Below are 23,524 nucleotides of genomic sequence, written 5' to 3' on the forward strand. Positions count from 1 at the left end.
AATGTTTTAAGATATAATTTGTATTTATAATCTGAGCATAAACTTACCTAGAATTGGTGTTAGAAAGGTCACTTATATTTTTACCATTAACACTGTGATGAAGGACTCCAGATGCTGACATGCCCCCCCCCCTCCAATTCCACCTCCATTCATTGTATATAATCCTGCATGAGTGTAAACACTGAGTGGTGATTTAGATGTTCATATTTTTATTTAAAAAATAAACCATTTTTTTACTCTCGTATTCCTTCGCTTCCTAAAATTTCTTTTTAAAAAGTAATCATTTGAGGACTCTGAGATCCCACTAAGTGAAAGCATTTTGAGCGGTGCTACTAGGTTTAAAAAGCTGGATAAGTATACCTCAAAGCTGAGTCTAATGTTCCCGAATATAGAATTCTCTGGGAAAGTGCTACATCTCAAACAAAATTCCTTTCCTCTTAATTCCAAGACAACTCTGAATATCCATTGGCAATTATATTTAATAAAAAGTATTAATTACAGTGTTAGGAAGCTTTTAGGTCTACTATTCAGTATATTCTAACGTACCATGTGAACATGGTTTGTTTGCATCTATATTTTTTTTTCTTTCTGATTGGGTTTTTTAAGTCTGTAGTTATAGGTTCCAAAAAGTCTCTTACATATGATACTCTATATAATATAAAATTGTATGAATATCTGTGGTCCACTTGCAGATTTGCTAACTACCCTAGAAAGGATTCTGTTTTGCTTCATTGGAAACAACTTTAAAGGGAACATTAACAGAAAAAACTTTTGACTGAGCATTTAGGACTGACTGTTTTTTCAAATACTGATGTCAACACATACCCCTAAATTTTCAAAATAATTATTTTCTGGATGTTCAGATCCTTGAAGTTATGTAGTAAATTTATTCTAGCATATCCCTAAAGTTATCCACAGCATTGCCATTTGACTTAATTTAACTGTTTTTTAGTTGGATTCAGACCTCAGATTTATACAGTCATTATTTTATTTATTTCATTAAAATTATAAGAGTGCCAATTTTATCTTATTGTTTGGCTAATTATCTTCACAAGATGAAAGTTGCATTTTTATAATGTCTAAATGCTTGCTTGTTATTTTTTATGTAATTTATATTCTGACTTTTATGCAGGAGCTTGAGGCAACACCCATGGGTTCCCCCCCACCCCCCAACTTAGTAACAACCCTGTAAGATAGGCAGGGCTGAGAAATTTTGTGTAGAAAACCATGTGTAGACAATGTTGGGAGAAAACATCCCAGTTAACATAATAGGAGCCTGTACTTTTAGGAAAAGATGCTCTCATTTGACAATTGTGTATAAAATCATTTTGGCAGATTCACAGTAACCATCAATAACATAAAAATGTTTGATTTTTGTAGCACAAACTTGATTCAGCACTGGAATCTATTCTTCAAATCAAATATTGTTGTTGTTTGTTTTTGCTAAGAGAATGCCCTGGACGTAATTGAAGAGAAAAGTGAGATGAAGTTCAGTGCAACACAAAAATATTGTTTTTATTTAAATAAAGTAGAGATAGTTACACACAATTATTTTATTTTTCATTTTTTTCAACATAGCATACAATTTCCCTGGGAACAAGCTACAATGAACATAGTGTAGCTTACTTCACAATGTTAAAAAAATATACTGAAAACATCTTTTGCATATAGTTGTCTTCCTCTTAGAAATTAATATAAAATCTCTGTGCACCTGCAGTTCTCTCATCCCAAAGCTTTCAACCAGATGTAACAGAATAGACCTGCAAGACTCCCAGAATTCTGAACTAAATAAAAAAAACATTTAAATTCTTTTGGCAGGAGGGGGTAGAATTGTAAGAAAACATAACATTTTCAGATGCACACATAAAGGCAAAAAAGAAAGAAAGAAAAGAAATTGAAAAATCACCTATTGCCGTAATAACAGCTGTAATGATAGGGGATTATTTATTACAGAGATGGAGAAGGTGTGACCCTTCAGGCTTTGGGTTAAAACTCCTAGGATCTTTTGCAGTTGGTCATTTTGCCTAACACCTGCTGAGTGTTGGTAGCTCAACATTGAAGAAGGGCATTTTGGATTTATTATTTTCTTCAAGCCACCTTGGTAAGTTTGAGGTCTCCTGAGATTTGCAAACCAGTCATCCTTTGCACAGGCTGCACACGGTGATTGAAACTACACAACTGACGTCCGTCAAGCAGGATTCGAATCTGCTGATGTTCACATAAAAGTTCCATCTGAAAATGAACAACAGGCTAAAGAAATTGTTGGAAAGTTGGCATGCACACATCTCGCAGGTAAAGTGTCTAATACTTCAAGCAAGAACACTAAAATTCCAATCTTCAGTGAACTCCTAAGATATAAGATTTGGGCTACATGTACAAATGCACCCATCACCAAGTACTCTTAAAGACTACCAGTTACCCCAAACAACAGGCCGGAAACTATTGGTTTAGTTTATCTTCTTGCTCCTGTAGAAAGTAAAACAGAAAGCTATGTTTTGTATGAATGTGGTCACAAATTCAGTCACTCCAGGTTAAAGCATGGTAGGCAACTTCTGTTTTGTTTGTTTTAAAATTTATTTGCTACCCATCACATATCCAATAATTCTGAGCGACTTACAACATAACTTCCTGCAGCTTGGAACCACACTTTTTTGTCAATATTTTTGACCTTGTTTATAGATTTTAGAATTCTTGCAGAGTGAAATGTCAAAAGATTTGAAGAGCTGGAGAATGTTGCTGTTGAAGATTTGGAGGATTGTCAGTTAACAATGGGAATTAGGTAACATAGTTTTTCCCCACTTTTTACATTATTTGGGATGGAGTCAGGGCAACTGAATAGAGCTGAGCATCTTCTAGTCAGATGCTCTTCCTGACACCGATGTGGAGTTCACAGCAGATATTTTCTCCTTGTGCCTCATAAGCATCTATCGCTGCCTCTTTTCGAGTGGGAGGCAAGCGTCTTGCACTCTAGGCCACCGCAACCACTCAAGAACTGGACAACAGATTGCCAGGCATAAACTTATTAGAATGTGCAATACTTCAAATCCAAGAGAGAGAGAGGGAGGGAGAGAAAGATATTACCTTAAATGAGTCATCTGCTGTAAATGGAAAGTAGGGGATTGTCTTTTCCTCCTTGCCCCATTTCCCAGCAATTTGTGAATTCCGGACAATAGATTTCTCACTAAAGCTGACTACAAGTAATAATCCAATATCCCTGGTTGTGTGATCATCCTTGGAGTCACAAAGCAAAGTCACTGAAAAACTACAAGAAAGTAATGCATTAAATAATTACAGATTTTAGCAATGCAAAATGACAGCATGTTTTATAAAGAGCTATTCTTTCTCTTTCTCCTTCATAATATTACATGCCACCCATTATCACTAGGCTGTAAGGGATGTACCAAATGTTAAAAACAATCTGTACAATAAAACACTATAATTGCCCTAGAATAAAATAACCCCTCAAATATAAAGAATCTATAAAGCAGCATCTTCCCAACCATTAAATTTCAAAATTCCACCCCAAACGTTTTCTAACCATGTGTACATAGTCATTTATTTGTACAATAAGTAGCAAATATGATGTACTCCAGCCATAAAAAAGCAACTATATTTCTCCTAACTCAGCCTTGTTAATATAATACTAAAAGTGAATGAAACTCATAGCCAAAAAATGATTACAATTAAACAACAAAGTCTTGCATAGATGCTTCCAAATCAAAATGTCTGAGCAATAGTAAACAAATCTATTCAGTTAGTTTTACTCCTTTTAACTTGTGGGTGAGTATGAAAAGAAAATAGTTGGGGGGAAAAATTGAAAAAACAAACAAACAAGAAATTGGAAAACAAAGAGGAAGGCAACAATAGAGAGCTCCTTACATATTTATTTGCAACATTGATTGAATTATCCATGTGATTCTATCAATCAGACAGATTACAATTTGCACAATTCAAATTGAACAGTATAAAAGACGTGGGATGGTGACATCATTTTGTGTAGTATGATATAAATCTGACTCTTGGTGTAATAGAAGCAGAAAATAACCCCATTGGTTAAAAAAACATCAATTGAACCTGTTACACCCACCAGAAGTATGGCATTTGAAAACATGTATTTGTGGGCTAGCAGACTTTGGCCGCAGAAATCCAGGTAATCACTAAAAGACAGTAAAGCTTTCTCAAATGCTTTAAATCAGTAGTTCTCAACCTTTTCTTCACCACAGACCGCCTTTAAATATCTTTTGTGGCCATCGACCATGGGCACAAACCAACCAAGACTTTACTCAAGATTTAAATCATAATATTTCTTGAAGCCTTTACAGACCCCAAGCATTCATGGATCACAGGTTGAGAACCATTGCTTTAAATCATTGCTGCTGTCTGGTATGGAGCTGGATTCTTGCCAGCCAGATTTAGTAATACTAATGGTGTTGTTTGTCTGGGTGTAGAAAAACCAACAAAACCCACAGCATCCTAAGCTTAAAATGTATTAGTAAAATACATTATTATAATGTATTTTAATATAAAAATACTACCGTATATAAAACTATTTTTCTAGTTTGTATAGAATTAAGGCATTGGACAAGAAACAAGGAGACTGTGTTTTCTAGCCCTTTGGCACAGAAACCAGCTTTGGGCTCATAACACTTTTAGCCCAACTCACTTTACAGGCTGTTGTAGGAAAAATAGGAGAGAGCATTATGTATACTGCCTTAAGTTGTACAAATACAGATAGATTTTAAATCGAAGAATGTTTCAGATGCATCCGGAGTCTCAGTGATATGCAAATTGTTTGAGGAAGGAAATAAAAATAGAGTTTAGAGCAAATGAAGAAAAAATAAGTGCTGGCAATTACATTAAAATTGCCATGGACAGAAAAGGTGTGTGTGACAAAGGAATTCTGCCATTGTTCAGTTTATTTACCCATGGAATGTCATTTTTTTAAAAATGTTCTTCCAATTCAAGCAAAAGATGATAAAATGAATGTGCTGTTCTTTTATAAGTCCTTAAGACAGATTTTGTCACCAAACTCAGGGATCCAGATGTGTGGCAGAGCCCATGGAATGGTTGTGTTGATTTATTGTGGGTTGTTCTGTTTGTACATTGGCTGCTGATTATGTGTCTGTTGTTTTTAATTGTTATACATTTTTGTGGTATTTTAACTGCTGAGAGCCACCAAGAGCCATGAATTTGAGAAGGATATAAATTTACATAAATATATATATTAAATTACGGAATGAGTGATGAATGAAAATGTATTTTCTTGATGAAAAGTGAACAAGACAGAAGAATTCAGAAAATGAGAAAAACCAAAAGGGGAAAAACTTGTACACACAAAATTCATTTATACATGTATTTGATGGCACCCTGGATACATTTCCCAAATGACCACATTATCTCTCAATATTTTGGTACCTCTGATCTAATCCAATCTTCAATGCAATATTTACAACTCAGAATGCATCTCACCCCCCCCCCCATTTTCCCCCATTGGCCTCAATTTGGAAGTTACATTACAAAAACGTATTGTTGGAAATAAAATGCCTTGCTCAGTAATAAGAAATGTCTTTTTCTTCCACAATTCTTTTTATATTCTCAGAGAGAAAGAAAGAATCTTTTTATCAGAGAATCCAGCAGCCAGTCTTGTCTTTCAAATAATGTGTTTTGGCCCTAATGGGCAATTTAACTGCAGCTCAAATACCAGGTCACATACTTACCTTTTGGGCTTAGGATATATCATTCCCATAATAGTGATTTTCATAGTTGGTCTCAGTCCACCCTTAATTTCACCAACATACTTCTCTACCTGAATGCGGTTTTAAAAAAACATTCTAAATATGTGATTAAATATGACATTTATAACATTAAAAAATTACTAAGATTCTGAGTGTTTCGATAATAGCTCTAATCACCCACAAAAATGTTAAACTTTCTTTTGCTAGACTTATTCAAGGAGAGACTAAAAAACCATCCCACAAGGAAGGCTTGAATTTGGATTCCTGCATGAGGCATTGGGTTGAATTTGGTGTCCAACTCTAGAATTCTATAGTACATAATGACATGGAAAACTAGGCAACAATTACAATCATGTTCATCATTAACCTACAAACCTATCTATGCAATGATTTTATTCTCCTATCTGTAAATGCCTTTCTGAAAATTTGCAGCAATAAAGAAGAAAATGGAAAGACAGCTCAGTTCTGTGAAATGGATTTCATTGAAGTCTACTTTGAATAAACTCAACACTGTGTTATTCATCACACCATTAGAACTCTTATATTTTTTAGGTGGTTTGCTGGAATATAGTGCAACTTAGATGATCTAGGCCCCTGGAGCAATTTCTGTGATACTACAGTTTACACACAGAATTTCATTTCAGACTAATTATATTCCACAGCTTTGGTAAATCAAGATTACTATTTCCTTTCCATTTTCTGTTCAACTTGTTTATTACTTCGTTGCAGATCTTGTTCAGCAATGGAAAAACACTGAACACAGTACGGAGAGATACTTTCTAAGTATTTCAAATGAACAGGGATGTATGTCTATTCTATACACTCCCTCTCTATACAAATGCAAATTATTCATACTTAAATATTGTATATAAAATCATTTTGGGTATTAATCCCCCCACACATTAGAAACTCTCGTTTAGTTAAATTCTTTGCAAAATCTATAGTTCTAAATGTTTATGATAACCGTGCATATTTTGTAGTTTTCCCTGGCTATACTGAAGCCTAAATAATCTTACAAGTGAACAATACTTCAGGCTATGCAAATATTTCTGATTCTTAACTTTGCCAATCATTTCCATAAAATAATTATATCAAGAAGCAATTTTAATCAATTTCAATTTTAAAACAAAAGATGATTAATGCAAGGAATCAATAGTTTTTATCTAGTTAGTTTCAAATTTATGAAACAGACAATACACCTTTTTCTTTTACCCTTCTAAACAAAGTTACTCAGAAGTAGGTCTTGTTTTGTTTTGTTTACTTACATTTGTGGACTTGTCATTTTCTGTCATTTTTTTGGCTTGCTATGTTCTTTAGAAATGATCCAAAAACTTTTGTTCCTGTTTTTATACATTCACATAAGAAACAAAAAGGATAAGAATAAAGAGGGGATGTCATGAAGAGCATAATCTTTGAAAAACACCAGCTAGACCTCACCCTTGTATATAGCTGAGTCACAATAGTCAGTATCTTCAAAACACAACCAGAATAGTAAGAAGGAAGCTCAGTTGCTTTGCCTTCTCTCCCAAGGATCAACAAAAAGTTTAGTTTAGTTTAGTTTTAGTTTAGTTTAGTTTATTAGGATTTGTATGCCGCCCACTCTCGAGAGACTCAGGGCGGCTTACAGATAAGGCAGGAAGGGGGAACATATAAAAAATTAAAAAGTAGTTTTTGCATGGTTCTAACCATAACATAGCACCATCCAAGAAAAAATCTCTGAGAAGATGATGTCGTCTGTAAATCAATACTTGGAGAATATTGTGCCATATAATGAAAGATTTTGGTGGTCTCCATTCAGACACATTCATGTTTCCAACAAAGGGTCTCTTCTCTTCAGGACACAATAAACAGTATAATTAAATATGTGATCAACCAGCTACAATTCCAATGTCTTTATGAACTTGATTTTCAGATATTGCAATCATATGGATGAAAGATGAACAAGCTTAATACCAATGTGATGTAATGGTAAATAAATAATGGAGATTATATTCATGGAATGTGCAATTGGAAATGTTAATGTTTTGGAAACTAAACTATTACAGAATCCTGGAGCAAACTGAATGGTCTTAGGGGAGATTCTGCACATACTGTTTGACCCATTGCCAGTAGAGGTCACTTCCTGTGTGAGGAAGTAATGTCATCCTCCTCTTCCCACACTCAGCCTATTGCATGTGGACTCTGCACCTGAATTTTCAGCTTTGGTTCAAAAATCCTCTTTTCTGGCCCAAACTGTGTTAAGCCCTTCCAACTCTTTTTGCTGTTCCGCTAACAGCCTCAGATCCGTTGCAGCACCTGGCAATTCCCCTTCCCTGTGCATCCATTTTGCTCTGGACAATGTTCTCTGCTGGACAGCAGTTGCTGTTTTTTTTTAATCATCTTATGTTGATTTTTCAGTCTTCAACCCTAGAAGCTTCATTCAATCCTTAATCTCTCAGTAGGCACTGCTTCCATTTTTGCCCAGATTGGGAGAAGCAAACTCCCCTTACTTTCCCACCCCACTGCCCATCCCACTGCAAATGCCCTCTTTCTTTTCCTTTCATTCCCCCCCCCCAAGGATCTTTAAGTTACAAGGTAGGAACATTCCGTGAAACTAAACTCAGTATAGGACAAAATTCAGCAGTCCATCTGCTTTTAAAAGACAAAGGCCACTCTTTTGAAGACAGCAAAGTCCACATTTGGGACAGAGAGGATCACTGGTTTGAAAGAGGAATCAAAGAGGCCATCTATGTCAAAATTGAGTAGCCTTCTCTCAACAGAAGAGGGGGATCTATTTTCACTCTATAACACAGTCCTTTCAATAGTTCCAAGAAGGCTCCACACCCATTTGCACTACTCGGGTGACCCTGATGAGAAATAAACCTCCAGGTGGCCTTGATGACTCTCCAAAAGAATGCAAATGACCAGCTGTCTTCAAGTAGTACAAATTCTCCAGAGACACTTATACTGAGTATCCGAATCTCAATGATACAAAAAGAGGAAAAGGTGTTTATAGAGGATATAATGTGGAAAGATAGCTGGCTGTGCTTACATGGACAATCATTTTCATTGGGACTGACAATGATCTCAAGCAGTTGGGCGTGCACATACATGTGTTGTCAGCTATGACGTGCTTTAAAAGCAGTCCCTGGAGTCTTCCCAAAAGAACTGCGGCATTAGCACTTTTTTGTTCTAACCAACTTTATGAAATAGCTCTCCTTTCAAATGCTTTACATCTTGCTTGGCCAGATTTGATAGCAACCATGATTCTGAACGAAACCTTTCTCTGATAAAATGGTCCATTCCTTGACACCAGGATTATCTGTGAAGTGATAGATTTGTCAAATAATTTTTATTTCCTAACCTATTGTTTCACAAATATAATTATATAATGATATATAAAATCTATCTATCTATCCATCCATCGATCCATCCACCCATCTCTATCTATCTCAGTGGTGGTATTAATTTTTTTTTACTACTGGTTCTGTGGGTATGGCTTGGTGGGTAGGGCAAGGAAAGGTTATTGCAAAATCCCCATTCCCTCCCGATCAGCTGGGACTCGGGAGGCAGATAATAATGGGGGTAGAGCCAGTCAGGGTTGGTATTTACTGGTTCTCTCAACTACTCAAAATTTCCGCTACCGGTTCCCCAGAACTGGTCAGAACCTACTGAATGCCACCTCTGGTGTGTGTGTGTGTGTGTGTGTGTGTGTGTGAGAGAGAGAGAGAGAGAGAGAGAGAGAGAGGGAGGGAGGGAGGGAGGGAGAGAGAGGGGGGGAGGGAGGGAGGGAGGGAGGGAGGGAGGGAGGGAGGGAGGGAGGGAGAGAGAGAGAGAGAGAGAGAGAGAGAGAGAGAGAGAGAGAGAGAGAGAGAGAGAGAGAGAGAGAGAGAGAGAGAGAGAGAGAGAGAGAGAGAGAGAGAGAGAGAGAGAGAGTAGAATTATCAATTATGTATAAATTCCACTGGTTTAAAATAAAACGGTGTTTTGAACTCTGGGAATGTTCCGAGAGCAGTGGTTCTCAACCTGTGGGTCGGGACCACTTTGGGGGTCGAACGACCCTTTCAAAGGGGTCATCTAAGACCATCGGAAAACACATATTTTCGATGGTCTTAGGAACCAAGGCACCAATTTTATGGTTGGGTGTCACCACAACATGAGGAACTGTATTAAAGGGTCGTAATATTGGGAAGGTTGAGAACCATTATCCTAGAGTGTTGGGCTTTTTCACTAGGAAAGAAAATGGACCTGCCATTTGGAAATGTCGGTTGAGACTCTTGCTCAAAGCAACTCCTAATTCTTTTTCATTGAAGGACCTCACAGCACAGGTTCCACTCCCCAATTCGCCTTGGGGGAAAAGTACTAAACTTGAGTTGGATTAGTAGTTGAATGGGAGACTACCAAGAAATCACGGGAACGTAGACCAGACTAGGAAATTTAAATTTAAAGAGGGGAGCAAATCACTTTTGTATACTATAACAAAATTTCATGGACTTGTGCGTGCCCACACGAACATACACGTTGGATAGAAAAGATCAGGGGAGGGGGAATCACTGCCTTTGCCTCCACCTTTCAGGACTCAGAGAAATCCTTTCTCTGCTTTCCTGTCTTTTCCTATAAAAGAGTCTGAAGGGAAGAAGCAGCGTCTGCTCCATACGCGGGGTTGGGAGATCCCAGATGTAGGAAGCCGGACACGGCCGCTAAGGCCAGGATTCGTACAGAGCAACTCGGGATAACTGTAAAGCCAAGAACCTTTGCGCAGCCGCACTCGCACCCTCCGCGGGACAGGACAGAACAGGTAGGAAGACGGGAGACACCGACGAAGAACTCTAGGAAAAGCGTGAGCGCCGGCTTTGCCTGCCCGTTTGAATGACGGCGCCCGCTCTGACTCGTTGCCCGACGAAGCAATGGCGTATCTCCCTTCCAGTCCGCCCGTGACGTCACTGGCCTGTTAGATCACCTGACCCGCTGTTCAACATGGCTGCGGCCATCAAGCTCGATGGCATCGGGAAGGAGAGCTTGCGCAGAAAATAGTAAAACTGTTTTTGGGGGTTCTCCCAGGTGAGTCAGGCTGGAGGCGAGAGCAGTTACCTCTTTTACAAGGCGGAGATTTGAGGGATCAAGGGGACCGTGAGAGATCAAACTCCAAGACCGAAGCAGCGACTTTCATGTCTGGGAAAGTTTTGCAAGGGCTGCTCTCATCACAAGAGACGGCGCGTCCATCAGCAAATCCAGACGGGCAGACCTTCCCCTGTTATTGCCTGCGTTTGCTGTGATGCAGACGGCGGCTTACTCATGAGGGTGCGGCTTCGAAAAGTTTTTGAGGTAGTCAGACCCCAATGGGGCATTGCTTAATGTCAAAGCTCTACAGTATTCCTCCTTTGCCTAGGTGTAGGACCACCCGATCTGGCTGCGGGAGTCTGGACGACCACTAGATGGCAGCCAAGAGCCAGAGGAAAAACAAGTCTTTATGGGAGCTAACCAGTCTGCTAGAGTTAGAGGACTTATTTCAGAGGACTTGTTGAAGAAGTGGAAATCATGTGAATTGGATACATTTAGCCCTCAGGAAGGATAGATGCCTGGAAATTTTGATTTAATGAGGACTTCTAGTTACAATTTCTCCTAATTGCAAAAATAATATTGCAAACGTTGTTTGTACACACTTTCCCAGCAGAATTAGCTAAGTAGTTCTGCTGAGGGAAATGAGTAGTATGTAAACAAGGATGTTTTTGCAAGTTATTATTGATTTTTGGTGCAGATTTTGGTAGAGTCAGGATTTGGAAAGTTGGTAAATGACTGGGGAATCAGTCAATAAAGAAACTTTTCTCCACCTGCTGAGCTACAAGGGAGAGTGGTGAATTTAGAATTTTAAATAAAAAAACAATTACTGTAGTTTTCTAGCTGGCTAAAACGTTTGAGAAAGACTAAAATTCTTTTTTTCCTTTTTCCAAAATCTTTTCATTTTAGGAAATACACTGTAAGCAACAGCTGTATATATATATATGAAATATATTTAAAAGTAGGAGCTGATGAATCAAGGTTTTGCCTTTTGAAGCAGGAAAATGTATCCATTTGGTAGGGAGGAAGCAGTATCACTTGAACGACTCTTCTGGTTCTTCTCTGAATGTATGCAAAGGGGAGACTGGGAACTTGCACGGGCCTGCGTCCCTCAGTTACAGCAGTTGCAAGATGATGGCTCTGAAAAGGTTGAAAAAATCCTTCATGCCCTGATAATCTGCCCTTCCCGTTTGAGGTAAGTTATATTCAATCACAAATGGGTGAAAATAGTGTGAAAAGAGGATTTCATCATTTATAACATGTAATAATGCAATCCTGTACATGCATATGGACAAGTAATTTTCAATTGCTTTCACTGTGATTGCTTACCTTGCAGGTAGATTTTTAATGTACTAAAGCCTGAAATTATTTTTCATGTTGTTCCATGTAGACCAGCTAAAATTTATTTTGAATTTAACGTGCATGTTGTGGTTAGAGGCAGAATGAGCAGTCTTTCTGATGCTTAGCACTAATGTAGAATATTTTTCAGGAATTAAAGAAACTCCAGAGTTTTAAATCTGCTGGTGGTGCTAACATACTGATATTCACAAGATTTGAATACTACTGCATGTTAGCTTTTAAATGGTTTACTACATTTTTAGAGTATATAAAATTTGGAGGCTAATGGAACACATAGGGAAATCACTTTCCTGGTGGTTACCCCGGAAAAATATTTTCCATTATTTTATTCTCAGAATTAAATTGGATCAATTGCTGCAGATTTTCTAAAAGTTATGGCAGATGGAAGAAGTCCAAGTGACTGAGATCGTAGAAAGTTAGGAAGAGTGAGATTACAATGTGTGCTTATTTAGCTTGCGGTGAAATTGTGGGAATTACAGTTTTCTGGACTATTGTGTAATTCCTGCTATGGTTGCAGTTTAAAACATGATTAAGAGTATTTTTTTAAAAAAAACATATAGTATATAAATGTATTCTTGATTACATGTTATTTTTGTAGGAGTGAATCAAAGCACAGTCCTCAAAAACTTGCTTGGTTTTGGCTGCTTGTATTGCAGGAATGGCTATCACACAAACAGGTAAAGACAAACATTTTAGTCTTATGTAGAAAAATACTATATCCAGGATAGAAATAAATTTTGCAGTAGCAATGAAATATAAGAATCAACTTTGGAGTAATTACAATAATAAGTCTTAAGACTTTTTTTCAATTACCCTACGCCAAATAAGTCAACTAAACTAGTGCTGGCTAGGAAGAAGCTCAGCAAATAATTCTGAACAATGCAAAGGAAAATGGATTGCAATCAAAATAGGCATATTGCATTCTTACTTAAATTGCTTCAATAGAAAAAAATGCATTTTTTTTAAAGGCTGCAGTTTAGTGTAATGGTTAAGTCATCAGGTTAGTATCCAGGAAACCATGGACACAAGCCTTAGACACAATGCCAGCTGGATAACCTTGCATCAGTCATTCTCAGCCTTAGGAAGCAGGGAATGGTAAATCTCTTCCAAACTCTTGCCATAAAACCTCAGGGTCTTTTAGCAGTCACCAGAGGTCAACGGCAAAAATACCCTCTAATAATATAATTACTGTATCAATATACAATACTCCTATAATGTAATTCTCATAATAGAATACACTCTTGAATTTTTGCAAAGATACTCATATTTTTAAATTGTATTGCTCCTGTGCATTGAAAATCAGTCTAACGTGCAATTCCTGACTGCAAAGCTGCCATTGCAGATTCACCTCTTCACTTAATGAGAAATTGAGCAGTTTTCTAAGTTAATCTGGGAGTAGCAAACATAATTTCCCCAACTATATGCATACCTAAAATCAGTGGAACCCTTGAATCTGAGCCAAACGTGGGTTCATATACCAGTAAGTAGTTGAGGGAGCAATTGCAAATAAAACTGCAGTCCATTTGTTTAGAGAAATATCACGGTAGATAGATATTGCTGGGTGTTAAACATCTGAAACTATATACCACAATGGTATATAGTATCAATTCTTATTTGTACTTGCTATATTTTTCTTACATTTTCTTATCTGTTCTTTAATAATTCTAGAAAACTGTCCCAGCAGTTCTCCGAAGAGAAACTGAATTCTTGCTTCTCCTAGAAGAACTGGAAAAGGATGTCCCATTTGGTGTTTTAAAGGTGTGGTTCCTTTTTAAAGATAACAGATTGTTTCCACTGCAGACATGTCTGAACACAGTATTTAGTTCATACAGGTTGGATGTGAATTCAGAACACTAATATAATATGAACTTTGCTGGATAGACAAGAGTGCTAATTTGTTCAGTGTTACACTTACTGTAAAAATGTAAGTGACCAACCAAGGGAGCCTTCTACTGTAGGCTTTGAGGTTATCAGGATCCTCCTACATATTTCTTTGAGGATCCATTGTTGAGAAATACAATGCCTCTGATACAGGAAAAAATTATGGCCACCTTGCATATCACCAGCAACTGATGGCTCCCTAGATTTATCTTGACTCTTCAAACTGTTAGATAACATTATATCATGTGATAGTGACTCATAGACCTTGACTGCACAATGTTAATAAGTAATTTTTTTAATCTGTTCTGTTCTGATCGCCCACAGTTCAGTTCAACCACAGCTCTAGTTAGTATTTTGAGAGAGGGAAAGAAATGTTTTTCTTTTTATTTTGTCTATTGTGTGTAACATTACCTGTCCAATGTTACCTATTACACATCTTCTTATATGCCATCTGCATTCCATATATGTCTTTTTCATAAGGAAGTTGTTTTAGCCTTTTGATCGCTTTGATTGCCTTTTCCATATATTTACTTTTAGTACTTTATTGTTCAAAGTGCAGCAATCAGAATTTTCAAATGCTGTTGCACAATGGAATTATATTGACAGTTCTATTTGTTTTTGTTGTTGTTGTTCCTTTTCTTAATACTCTTTACATTTGTGTCTGGAACTCTGCACTTTAATATGGCCCAGTGGCTAATCAATAAAATAAACTTAAACTAATAATCCTCAACATATTTGTCTTTTTCAACAGCAATTCAATTCTATCCAAAGTTTTAATGCGAAAGATTATTATGACAGCTACATTTGATAGGCCATGAAATAACTATAAAATCAGGATGGATTGATTGCCTGGTTACTTAGATCACCAAGAGAGGCCTTTTTCAATAGCCTCTCACAGTCAGAAGTTTATGTTTCTGGATTTGTTTCTGTGTCCTCTCCAGGTTATAGAATATTCTTCTCCTGTTCTTATATGCAGCAGAATAGCAAACCCTACCTCTTTTATTAAGCATTTAAATGAATTATTTTAGTGTGACTAATTGCCACAGCAAGGACAGTGACACCACTTTCTTCTGGGTGTTTGTTTGATACTCAATTATTTATCCCAATATCCCTACATCTAATCACAGTGTTGTTTTCTACAGTGTAATATCCTGAAGGATTGAGTTAGAATTCTCATTAATTTCAAACCACTATCTGAATATTATAGTCCAGCACATTTAGATGGTGCCAAACTCAGAACTACCATCCTAGCAATATCATTCATGTTAAATAACCGTGAATGCAAAATTAGTAGAAGAACTAAGTGGTTCCCTTTGTAATACCGTCTGGTACCATGAAGATTTCTTGTTGTCCTGGAGGGAATCAAGTAAATTTTCAATTCATCTTTCCTCTTTGATATTGTATTGGTACCTTTGGGAATAAGGAGACCAGAGGCTGTCTCATAATCATAGGCTGGACCAGGAGAGCCAGCTAACTGCAACATTATCAACTGCCAAATAAATAGGTGTTTACAGGTAGGTACTGGTTTCTACATGTCCCAAAGATGCTTTTTTTTGAGGTAACTGGACTTTCTTGGGTTTTTTTAAAGACATTTCACTTCTCATCCAAGAAGCTTCTTCAGCTCTGACAGGATAGTGGGGAATGGTCCAGTTGCCTCCAGAAAAAGCACTTTTGGGGCAACCATGACCTGGATGACTGAGAATCTCTACAGACTTTTGGTTTCTACATGATATGGGCTTTTTCTCCTTTCTACTGAGAAAATGCATTTGACCATTAAGATGTATTTGATATAGTTTTCATATATAATATATTTATGGAAGAAAATGTTCTTATCTAGCTATTTTTCCCCCTTAAGGAACTTTATGAAGCATTTGAGGACAATCATTTGTTGCATAGGAAACAAAGAGATGGATCAGTACAGAAATTTGGTGTGGAGCTGATGTCTACTCTTCAAAAAATGCTCTTGCAGGCTCCCCGGAAATTGCAATCGATACTGGAACTACTTCAGCGTGATCCTGTGGAATGTAGCTCTTCAGTAATACAAAGTGGCTTGCCACAGAACGTTTTTGTCAGCTTCCTTTGGGATTCACTCAAATGTTTGAAGCGTCTTCAGCTAAATCCAGAATTACTGGAGAGAGAGGGGAATAAAGTCACAGATGAAATCTATAACGCCCTGAGTATGTTGAATTTGAAGGTGGACAATCAGACGAGAGAGTTAAGGCTCCTCTGCAGAGAACTTCTGGATGCTTGTTGGTTTGAGCAGAGTCCTCTTAGAGAGGAGAGGCTACTCAGCTGCATGTTACGAAAAGACAGCCATGCCTTGCTTAGTCTCTTTGGCAGTGTATTTATTGAGAAGATGAAAGAAAAACTGTTGAGTCAAAAGTTACCAGGCAAAGGTTGGTGTGGTTGTATACTCTTGAATTCTAACTGCACGTTATGGCTAAGGGGCATTGTCCAGCCCTCGCCAGGATTCTGTGTGGTCCCCATCCCTCCAGATCATCTGAATTGATGCTGAAAGGCTGACGAATCGGCAGCCATTACTGGAGCATTAGAAGCCACTATTCAGTGAGCAGATGAAGAGCTGGATGACAGGAAGGATTTGATGATTTCACAGGAAGAGCTAGAGCTTATTTTTTCCCCACCTATTTTTGGGGGGGAATTAAGGATGGAATAGACAGGAAGTCATTTCAATTTCTATGCTGTAATCTCTCCCCCCCCAAAAAACACCCCAGCTCAAAATTATGCCTCCAAAATGGGGAGAGGGGGGATGACTGAATTTTTATAGCACAATTTTGAGGTTTGAGATTGTTTTAGATTACTAATTGATGCATGCTACCTCCCAGAGTCTATCCACTTCCATTCTTATTTTAGTAAGGAATAACATACACGCATACACCCCAAACTTGCAATACCAAAAATTGGCCATTTTGTTCCTGAATTTCAAGGGGACGACCATAGTATGCTGGGGAGAACTTCATGAAAGTTAAGGGGGTCCATACCTGATATAATAATTTGAAGAGGACTAAACTCTGGTCCCTTAGACAAAGTAAGAAGTGAATATATTTAGATCAGCTGAAGAAATCAGTTGCTGGTCTAAGGAAGAATAGTGCTTATGGGTAGTTTATTGATAGCTAAAACTTGTATATAGAATAAGCCACAGATCATTAATGTCTTTGTTACTAACATAGGTGATTAAACAATACAGAACTGAATGTAGTAGGACAAGAACAGCTGCTCTTCTTATCCCTGCCTCTTATGTTTGGGCAAATTGTACTTTTTGTCGTTGCAAGTACCAAAAGTTCTATAAAATAATTCCTTTCACTGCCAGTATAAATCTCCTGTATGTTGATTATATGCGAAACTAATTATACTTCTGAATATTCCAGGTACATCTGAACATCCGGATGCTGAACGGGTAGTGATGGCATTGTTTTTGGATCATGAGCATGCTTATTCTTGGAAAGCTGCTTATTTCTACTATCTTAGCAGCAACAAACACTTTTTGGAACAAATTCTGGTAAATTCATAGTGAGACATAAGAAACGTTGAACAAGTTAATTGTGTAAATAGTACTATTTCAGAGCTAAACCTGTCCTGAGATATTTTGCTGCCTGAAACAAAAAGCAAGACAGTGCACTTAATTCTACTTTTAGGAACCAGTCGTATTTATAATTTTTTTAAGCCAGAAATAGGCCAGCAACCTCCCATGTTGGCTGTTTACGAGGTCCAGATTGGAAAAAATAACAACTGGAGTTCTCTGGCATAAATTATTCCAGAATTGTTCAATCTTGCACAGCCCTAAGGTGGGTACTCATGGACTCTGATCCATACATGTCAACACAAGTCTATAAATGAGTTTTTTTCCATATATCCTGTATTCCTATAGTCATTTCAAAGCTACTCAAGAGTATGCTTTCCCTGGATTATTTTCATTCAGAATATTATCCTGTTTTTCCACCAGAGTCATCTTTAGATCTTCCATTATTATTCATCGATGGAAGAATAACATGCAGTTCTCTCCACTCTCTCCAATTTTTCTGTTTTCATACATAATCTTGCAGGTGATACCAGTTTCTATTTTATGAATAAAAGAGCTCAAATGTATGTCAGAATGTATGAATTTGATTTTATCTACAGGGCGTTTTCTGGCATATTAAACCTATACTTTCATCTCTCAGCCATAATTCCAGCATTCCATAGTCTTAGAATAAAGAAGTCATTTTTCCCCTTATAGATTACAGCATTAACTTTACTGAAAAGGGAAGACTTCTCAAGCCTCAGCAGATTACTGACACAGGAATTCAGCTACCTCAGTCGCCTCCTGATATTGCTTGGTTGGACGCAGTGTTGCAGCTTAGAATCGGCAAAGATGCTGCTGCAGACCCTACATAAATCTCAGGCAAGTCAGACATTGCTGGAAAGCACACTTGTGCTCCCAGTTTGTTTCTCAAAAGAGAAGTCAGAGAGCATGCTCATTTCCTTCTTTATTTTTTTTTTTCGGAGCAAGCATTAAAGAAGATGATTTCTCCCCCTCCCCGCTTTGTTTTTAACAGGGTTTCTACAATGACTCTGTATTAAAAGACTTCTGTGATGGGTTGTGTGCCCAGGTGGAGGTTCTTGAGTGGTGCATACAGCAGAATAGGTAACACAGCATGGGAGTATTTGGCTTATTTTTTGGGTGAAAGATCTTCCCCCACAGTCAAATCTATTGGTGTTTAAACACGATGAGAGTACTGTCCATTAATATGTGTGCATGCTTGGTCTCTGGCTGTAGCTTTGAATGGAAAAGGCTAGTAGCTGTATTTGGGTATAGTTGCAATCCTTGCAATTCTCATCTATACTTTTTTACTAGAGTAGATACATCCATTCCTCCATGCATTCATTCTGCTATGCTGGTTTAATTATTCTGTTTCTGTTATCTATGGAGGTATCTATCTCCATCATTGCTTACTTAAGCAAATTTGTATCCTATAAGTAATGTGATGGGGTCAACCTTTGGTGTAGTTGTATTGCAGGGTTAAATTGTCGGTGCATCATATGTATTCTGTGGGCTCCTGCTAAGTGAACAAACGATTTTGTAGAACTGCAGTATGTTATTTATTTATTTACTTGTTAAATTTATATGCTGCTTATCTTGCCATGTGGCTGTTCTGATATATATATAGGTCTGCCTTTGTCACTAATATTTTTTTGTATTCTACATGTTGCCTAAATTGTTCTTGAAGCTAAGGGCTAAAAAAGACACTAGTCAGACTAACTAAAATCAACACTGGGAATGTTGTGTATCTTTATCTAGAAAAAAAATCCAGAGGTGAAATCAGCGTTTGCTGATATTCAAACTATGCTTGCTTCCTTCTATAGTAATTGCATCCCGGACAATGTTCTTCTGCAGCATCTTCATAGTTTGGAGTGCCATTCTTCCCTTTACCTTCTGTACCAACTTACAGACCTCTTAGCCTTGAATGAGGAAGCAGTAATTGAGCTTTTCCAGAAAATCCCAACTAAGTACACAAAAGTTCAAGGTAAATATATGTAATTGTAAATTGTAATGTGGTTGGCCAAAATGTCTTCTTTATTACTTATATATGTTTGGTCCTATTTCCCTTGTTTTAAAGTTGTATTGCTCATCTTAGCCTTGCTATGGCTTTTTTGAGGCCTTCTTGAATTTGGAAACTACCAGGAAACACTAGCTTTGGATGATGAAGGATAGTGGAAGGTGAAACATGAACTTTCCTGCTTTGAAATCAAAACTACTTCTCCTTTTTCACAGAAGAAAACCAAAGAAACCTCTGGTCCTTGAGATAAAGGCTGTAGGATTTTGTTTTAAAACTATGAACTTATTAGCTATTAGCTGTTGAGTCTTAAAAATCACGCATGCCAATGTTAACTAATGTCTGCTTTTGTGTGTCTTCTCTTTTATTTTAGATTCAGCAGTGATGCCAGATGTTCGCCTTTTGAGTCAACAGCATAATCTTACTCTTTACAAGGCATTTTGTGCCATGAAGTATGCCATCTATGCATTATGTGTCAAATCACACAGAGGTTCAAATTGCAGACACTGTGCAAACTACTTTGTCACTGAGCTCCCTCATAAACTTCTGGAGAAGAATGAATTTCCCAGTCAACTTCTCTACCCAGGTCTTGTAGAACCTGTAATTAAATTTTATGCTGCTTTTTTATGCATCCTGCCTTTAGCTCTATTTGAAGTGAACTTTTTGTTTTGAATGTTCAGAATTTTATTCAGTGAGAACTCAGGGTTAGTCATTGCAAATATTATCTATTGTTCTAGTATTACAGCACATTCTGAGGATAACGTTGGATAGCAATAGCACATAGATTTATATACTGCTTCATAGTGCTTTACAGTCCTCTCTAAGCAGTTTAGAGAGTCTGCATATTGCCCTAACAATTTGGGTCCTCGTTTAATGACTTGGAAGACTGAGCCAACCTTGAGCTGGTCAGAATCTCCTGACTGTGAGCAGTGAGTTACCCTGCAATACGGCATTCTAACCACTGCACCCCCACAGCTCCCTTGTACACAAATATTGTACTTTCTTTCCTTTATCCAACTTATGTATTTGTGGGGTGTCCAAAGTTTTGGGGAGTGACACTAAATTATAGAATTAGAAAATAACCACATTCAGCAGAAAAAGCATCATGGATCACATCATTTGTAGCATTCTCTAATTAAATGATACTATTTAGCCCAACTTTCTTCAACCTGGTGCACACTAAAATGGCAACTTGTAGATTCCCAATCTTTAGTCTAATGAATTATAAATCTCAATTTTAAAATGTATGGGCATTTCTATAAAAAGGTCCAACATTAAGTTTTTAAAGTTCAGAAGAGATTTCTGCTTTGCAGAAAATATAGTTTATAAGAACAGTAGAAGAATCAGATGCTTAGGGCTCAGGTTCCCCTGAATTTCAGAATATTCTTCGTTATATTGAGATCAGCTTTTCCCACTACAGCTATGGCCCAGCTCCCAGGATACAACAAGGAAGGTTCTACAGTTTAATCTTCCACTTCCTTATGAATAATTCTTAATCTCGGAGCTGTATTTGGGCTGGTTGTGTTTATTTAGCTTAGTCCACATAAGCAGCCTTGGGGTGAATATATATAGCTCAGAGATGGTATTCAATTGGTTCAGACTGGTTTACCCAAACCGGTAGCAGAAATTGAGGATGGGTGCATGCGCGGAAGGCTGGGTGCATGTGTGGAAGGGGCGCTTGCACCCGCAAAGTACGTGCATGTGGGGCAAACAGTTGGTAACAACGTGTGAAACCCACCACTGATATAGCTCCTTCCAGGATCCCAAGGCTGTAGGATTTTTCTCATACAAGATAGAAAATGAGGAAATGGGTATAATGTTTGTTTATCACAGAGAACTACATTATGGGGAAGTCAGCCAAATTTATTTCAGCTATTCTCAAACTGAGTTGTTGATTGGAGAAAAATACTGAATCTGTTCACTTAACTGTTTTGTCTTCACAGATACAGATTATGCAAGTCTCTTTCCTCACTATCTCTCCAAGTGTCAGAATTATTTAAGAAGCATACCTGCTCCTCTAAGGTTGGAACTCCTGGAAAATATATTCTCTTTGCTCTTCATTTCTTCAAGTGATCTCTACGGTGTCAGTCCACAAGAAGAAGATAATGCAGAAGATGCTGGTTTCAGGAAAAAAAGCCATTTGGGCAAGAGAGCAGAGCGTTGTGCTAGCCAAGATTCATCCACCACACCAAGTCCTCAGCACTCTGTCAGTCCTGAGATGACAGTCCATGTGCCCACTTTCTCTGCAACCAAGAGCAACCAAGCATTATTCAATTTGGAATCAAGCAACATAAATTGTGGTTCCTTTGGGCTGAGCTATTTGGATTTGAAACATTTCACCAGTAATATATGTGGATTTCTAGTGGATGAGGAAGCCTTGGAAATATTTCTCAAAATGCTCATGGAGCATCTGAAAGAAATTGAGGATTCTTTTGTGTGGGATTCAAGACACATCCCTACGGTGGAACTGGCTCTGCTAGATAGCTTGAATTTATCTGTAAATAAGGAGAGCTTTAACAGCCGTGTGCAGCAACTCTCCAAGTATCTTTCTGAAGCTCAGTGGCGGCACAGAATAGTGCTCAGCAACAAAAACACAGGTAAGAATTATTAAGAGATTTCATTCATTCTTATCAAAAAGGATAGGGGCTTCTCTTGGTGACAGCTTAAAAAGAAGCAATTTTAGATCCTGTGCAGAAAGTCAAGAAGTAGATCCATGTAAAGATGAGCCTACAAAATAAAGTTGGTTTGGAAAAGAACAGGGAGAAGATACAGCAGTGTGATGTATTTCTACAAAATGTTATGTCTCTTGTGTGGGCTTTTAAACCTATTGTATGATGTACCCCAGATATTGGGGATGATGTGTTACAATAGTTCATTTTGTCTTCCCCAAGCATACCTGAGCGAAATATATTTGAATGTAACTAAGTTTTAGAAGTCTCTGAAAAGAAGACAGCTGTGGATCAGAATGTATTCCTTGGTGCAAGCCTGATTATTTTCATTCTTCTGGCTAAGATGCATCACACAATGCAGCCATATTTCTGCTTAAAACAAAGAAGCTGTAAGGAGAATTACCCAAATAGAGATAGAGCACTCTCAATATTTATATCTTTTTTTTGCTTTCATCTAACATATGGTATATTGTGATAAAACGGCAATTATACAACAACTTAATGGTGTTTTTGCAGGTAGTCATCGTGATCCAACTAGAATAAACTATAGTTTCACCAAAGCATCCTTCTTGAAAAAGCACACACAGTCTCAAAGACAAAAGCCAGGTAAAATGGTAGAAATAGCTATGAGTCTTATATCACTGTCACAGATGTATTGCTTCTTCTGCTAGTCAGAACTTCATGGTTCTGGACTCTGATCATTTATCTATATTATAACTGTGTAGTGAATGAAGATGGTCTTGGAGGACAGAGGGAAGACCCACTACCAATGCCATGATCAGATAAATGACACTTGTGCCCAGGCCAAGAAAATGGTTTCCGAAAACACCTTAGACAGTCCTCCTCTCTAATTCGCATGAAGATAAAAGGGGGGGGCAAACTAGTCACAGACACCGTGCAGACCTAAAGCTTTTTTTAACCCTACTTTTATTAGAACAACCTTAATAAAAGGATGTTGCAAGCCTCAACATGCTACCTTTTCTCCCGCTTTTAACTTCATAGAAATTAGGGGGAGGGGCCCTGCCTTACTGTCTTTCAAGACCATATTCTTTATTCACTACAGTATCTTACAACCAATGCTGGTTCATAATTGCAATCTTAAATTGGGGGTAAATGAGAAAAAAATATACTATATTTAGTATTCACTATAGACTTAGATGCAAAGACAAATAAAATTTAAAAAATAGCGGATGCTTCCGAATAGACTCTCTCGATCTAAACTCTTGGGATCTCCTATCTCCCTATCTCTCATTCAGCAAAAGATTCTGATTAATCCAAATATTCAGAATAG

General features: G+C 37.6%; 2 protein-coding genes across 4 annotated transcripts in view; one reads left to right on the plus strand and one right to left on the minus strand.

Moving 5' to 3' along the window:
* Positions 1-1,321: 1,321 nt before the first annotated feature.
* LOC106544070 (galectin-related protein A) lies at positions 1,322-10,640 on the minus strand. 2 transcript variants are annotated; one of them, XM_014060220.2, is made up of 5 exons: positions 10,467-10,640; positions 7,001-7,075; positions 5,718-5,806; positions 3,082-3,262; positions 1,322-2,232 (listed from the first exon to the last, which is right to left on the minus strand). In XM_014060220.2, the coding sequence occupies exons 2-5, from the start codon at positions 7,025-7,027 to the stop codon at positions 2,089-2,091; spliced, it is 441 nt and encodes a 146-aa protein (XP_013915695.2). In that variant the 5' UTR covers positions 7,028-7,075; positions 10,467-10,640; the 3' UTR covers positions 1,322-2,088. The 2 variants fall into 2 exon arrangements, with proteins under 2 accessions (XP_013915695.2, XP_087577335.1); XM_087721209.1 differs by lacking the exon at positions 10,467-10,640 and adding an exon at positions 8,767-9,065.
* An 18-nt stretch (positions 10,641-10,658) lies between these two features.
* The window catches only part of ZFYVE26 (zinc finger FYVE-type containing 26), a 49,464-nt gene continuing 36,598 nt past the window's right edge, over positions 10,659-23,524 (plus strand). For both annotated transcript variants that reach the window (XM_087721182.1, XM_087721189.1), the window contains exons 1-12: positions 10,659-10,775; positions 11,682-11,967; positions 12,730-12,808; positions 13,800-13,889; positions 15,868-16,408; positions 17,399-17,529; positions 18,247-18,411; positions 18,566-18,654; positions 19,374-19,534; positions 19,938-20,150; positions 21,508-22,161; positions 22,750-22,839. In XM_087721182.1, the coding sequence (XP_087577308.1) occupies positions 11,777-11,967; positions 12,730-12,808; positions 13,800-13,889; positions 15,868-16,408; positions 17,399-17,529; positions 18,247-18,411; positions 18,566-18,654; positions 19,374-19,534; positions 19,938-20,150; positions 21,508-22,161; positions 22,750-22,839 (2,404 nt within the window). In that variant the 5' untranslated portion in view covers positions 10,659-10,775; positions 11,682-11,776. The remainder of the gene's footprint in view (positions 10,776-11,681; positions 11,968-12,729; positions 12,809-13,799; positions 13,890-15,867; positions 16,409-17,398; positions 17,530-18,246; positions 18,412-18,565; positions 18,655-19,373; positions 19,535-19,937; positions 20,151-21,507; positions 22,162-22,749; positions 22,840-23,524) is intronic.

Source organism: Thamnophis sirtalis, unplaced genomic scaffold (assembly GCF_051295495.1).
Source record: "Thamnophis sirtalis isolate CommonGarterSnake01/CBP01778 unplaced genomic scaffold, rThaSir2_p1.2 scaffold_1, whole genome shotgun sequence".
In the NCBI taxonomy this organism is placed as follows: domain Eukaryota; kingdom Metazoa; phylum Chordata; class Lepidosauria; order Squamata; family Natricidae; genus Thamnophis; species Thamnophis sirtalis.